This window comes from Physeter macrocephalus, chromosome 18, assembly GCF_002837175.3.
Source record: "Physeter macrocephalus isolate SW-GA chromosome 18, ASM283717v5, whole genome shotgun sequence".
Lineage (NCBI taxonomy): Eukaryota > Metazoa > Chordata > Mammalia > Artiodactyla > Physeteridae > Physeter > Physeter macrocephalus.
Genome location: NC_041231.1, coordinates 46083756 through 46085591, shown reverse-complemented (window position 1 = coordinate 46085591; position 1836 = coordinate 46083756). Strand labels below are relative to the sequence as shown.

Genomic DNA, 1836 nt, shown 5'->3' with positions numbered 1-1836 from the left:
GCGGCATGTGGGATCTTCCCGGACCGGGGCACGAACCCGTGTCCCCTGCATCGACAGGCAGACTCTCAACCACTGCGCCACCAGGGAAGCCCCCCCACTCTTTATTCTTAAACTGACTTTTTCTTCAAGGGAATCTTGAAAACTCAGTCCAAATTACAATAAACACAGTAAATATTTTCAATGTCCCATCTTCTGTGCAGCAATATGTCACCTCACTGCTGTTGGAGAAAAGAACCAGGAAGCTTTCCTGTCTCGCATTGTCATGATGGCAATTGCCGGAACGCCCAAGTTCAACTCATCTGCTTAGATTGATTCTTTAACTTAATTTCCTCTAATTTACCTGCCTGCCAAACACAAACGTCCCCTTAGATGCAGCAAAGGGTAATCAAAAACCCAAATCGCTTCCTCGATAGCTCTTTTAAAAACACAAAACTTGTACTAGTCTCAGGAAAGGCCTCAAATCAAGTTCTTACATGAAGAGACCAGTATGGTTTTAATACTTCCAGGGCCCACAGGGCACCTCCTCGTAAGCCCAGGTAAAGCCCAGGCAGCTGGGATGTGGCGGTCCCTGCCCCCACCGGAACTCGGAATTCCCACACAACTGTGGACCGCCCCCTCTGCCGACCCCCTTCCGCTGTCCAAGTCCACTACCCACAGGTGCGAGGGGCGGGGGCGTGCAGAGCCTCCGCGGCACAGAAGCGCTTTCAGTTTTGGATTAATGTTCCTAAACTTCGAGAGATTAAGAAAGGAGCGGACGGACAGGGGAAAAGGTGAGGAAAAAAGGTGGGATGTCGTGGCGCCAAACCACCGTTTTCTCGCCCCATCCCTCTGGCCCAGGCACTGAGGTAGAGGGTGCGCCAGAGAGAGAAGTTCCCTCCTCACGCCCAGCCCGGCGCCATCAATAATCCAGGTAGAGCCCCCGAGCGCACGGCGCGCCACCTCAGCGAGGTTCCCCGGACCCGGCTTCCGCGCGCCCTTCTCTCCTCCTTTTCTGCCGGCGCCCGGCTCGTGGCCCCGACCACCGCGGTGCTCCCCGCTCCGGGACACCTCCACTTGCCGCGGTCTGAGCCCTGGGCAAGGTCGCGCGGAATCCAGGAGGGTACGGCCACCACTCCCGACGCGGCACGCCCCGGAGCCAGGCTTCCGGGGGGCCCCAGCCGTCCGTGCCCCCAGCCCGCGCCGCCCCCACCCCACCGTGGCGGGCGGTGTAGACCCTCAAAGCCCAGAGACCCCTCAGCGCTCCGCGCACTGGCAGCGCCGCACTCACCCCCTCCGCGAGCCAGGCGCGCAGCGCCGAGCAGCAGGACCCCCAGCAGTGCGACCATGACCCCGCAGTTCAGGCCGGCCATGGCTCCGCGGCGCCTCGGTCTCGGCGGGGAAAGCGAATGTGGCCAGTGATTCGGCGCGGCGGGCGCGGCCTGGCATGGACTTCTCTTAGTTCCGTCCAGTCTCGCTCACCTGAGCGCGGGGCGGACTGGCCCTGGCTCCGCCCAGCGCCGCGGGAGCCCGAGCTGGCTGGGTCAGTCCCCTCCTCCCTTTCCTCCTCCCCTTCCTGCCTCTACACCCGCCTCTCTCATCCAGAGCAGTGGGACCGGACCTGTAGCCACCTTCCCGGGCCTAGCTGCCGCCCCTCTCAAGACTTTGTCTACAGGCGCTAAGGTCGCCCTTGGGGAACCCAGTCAGGCCTCCTTTTACTTTCTGGGCGACAAAGGAGGCTACTGTGCTGCGCATTTTTGAGGGGGATCATATCTGTGGATCACTCAAGCCCTGACTTCCGCCTGTGCTTCCTGATTTGGGCTGGAGGCTTGCTGGACTTTAACGCCGGTGCTAACAGCT

The 1836-nt window shown here is 60.7% G+C and overlaps 1 protein-coding gene across 4 annotated transcripts in view; it reads right to left on the bottom strand.

The window, feature by feature from the left end:
• Positions 1–1463, bottom strand: part of CDCP1 (CUB domain containing protein 1) — a 56880-nt gene extending 55417 nt beyond the window's left edge. For all 4 annotated transcript variants that reach the window (XM_024123955.2, XM_028479144.2, XM_055079525.1 and 1 more), the window contains exon 1: positions 1268–1463. In XM_024123955.2, the coding sequence (XP_023979723.1) occupies positions 1268–1349 (82 nt within the window). In that variant the 5' untranslated portion in view covers positions 1350–1463. The remainder of the gene's footprint in view (positions 1–1267) is intronic.
• Positions 1464–1836: the final 373 nt, after the last annotated feature.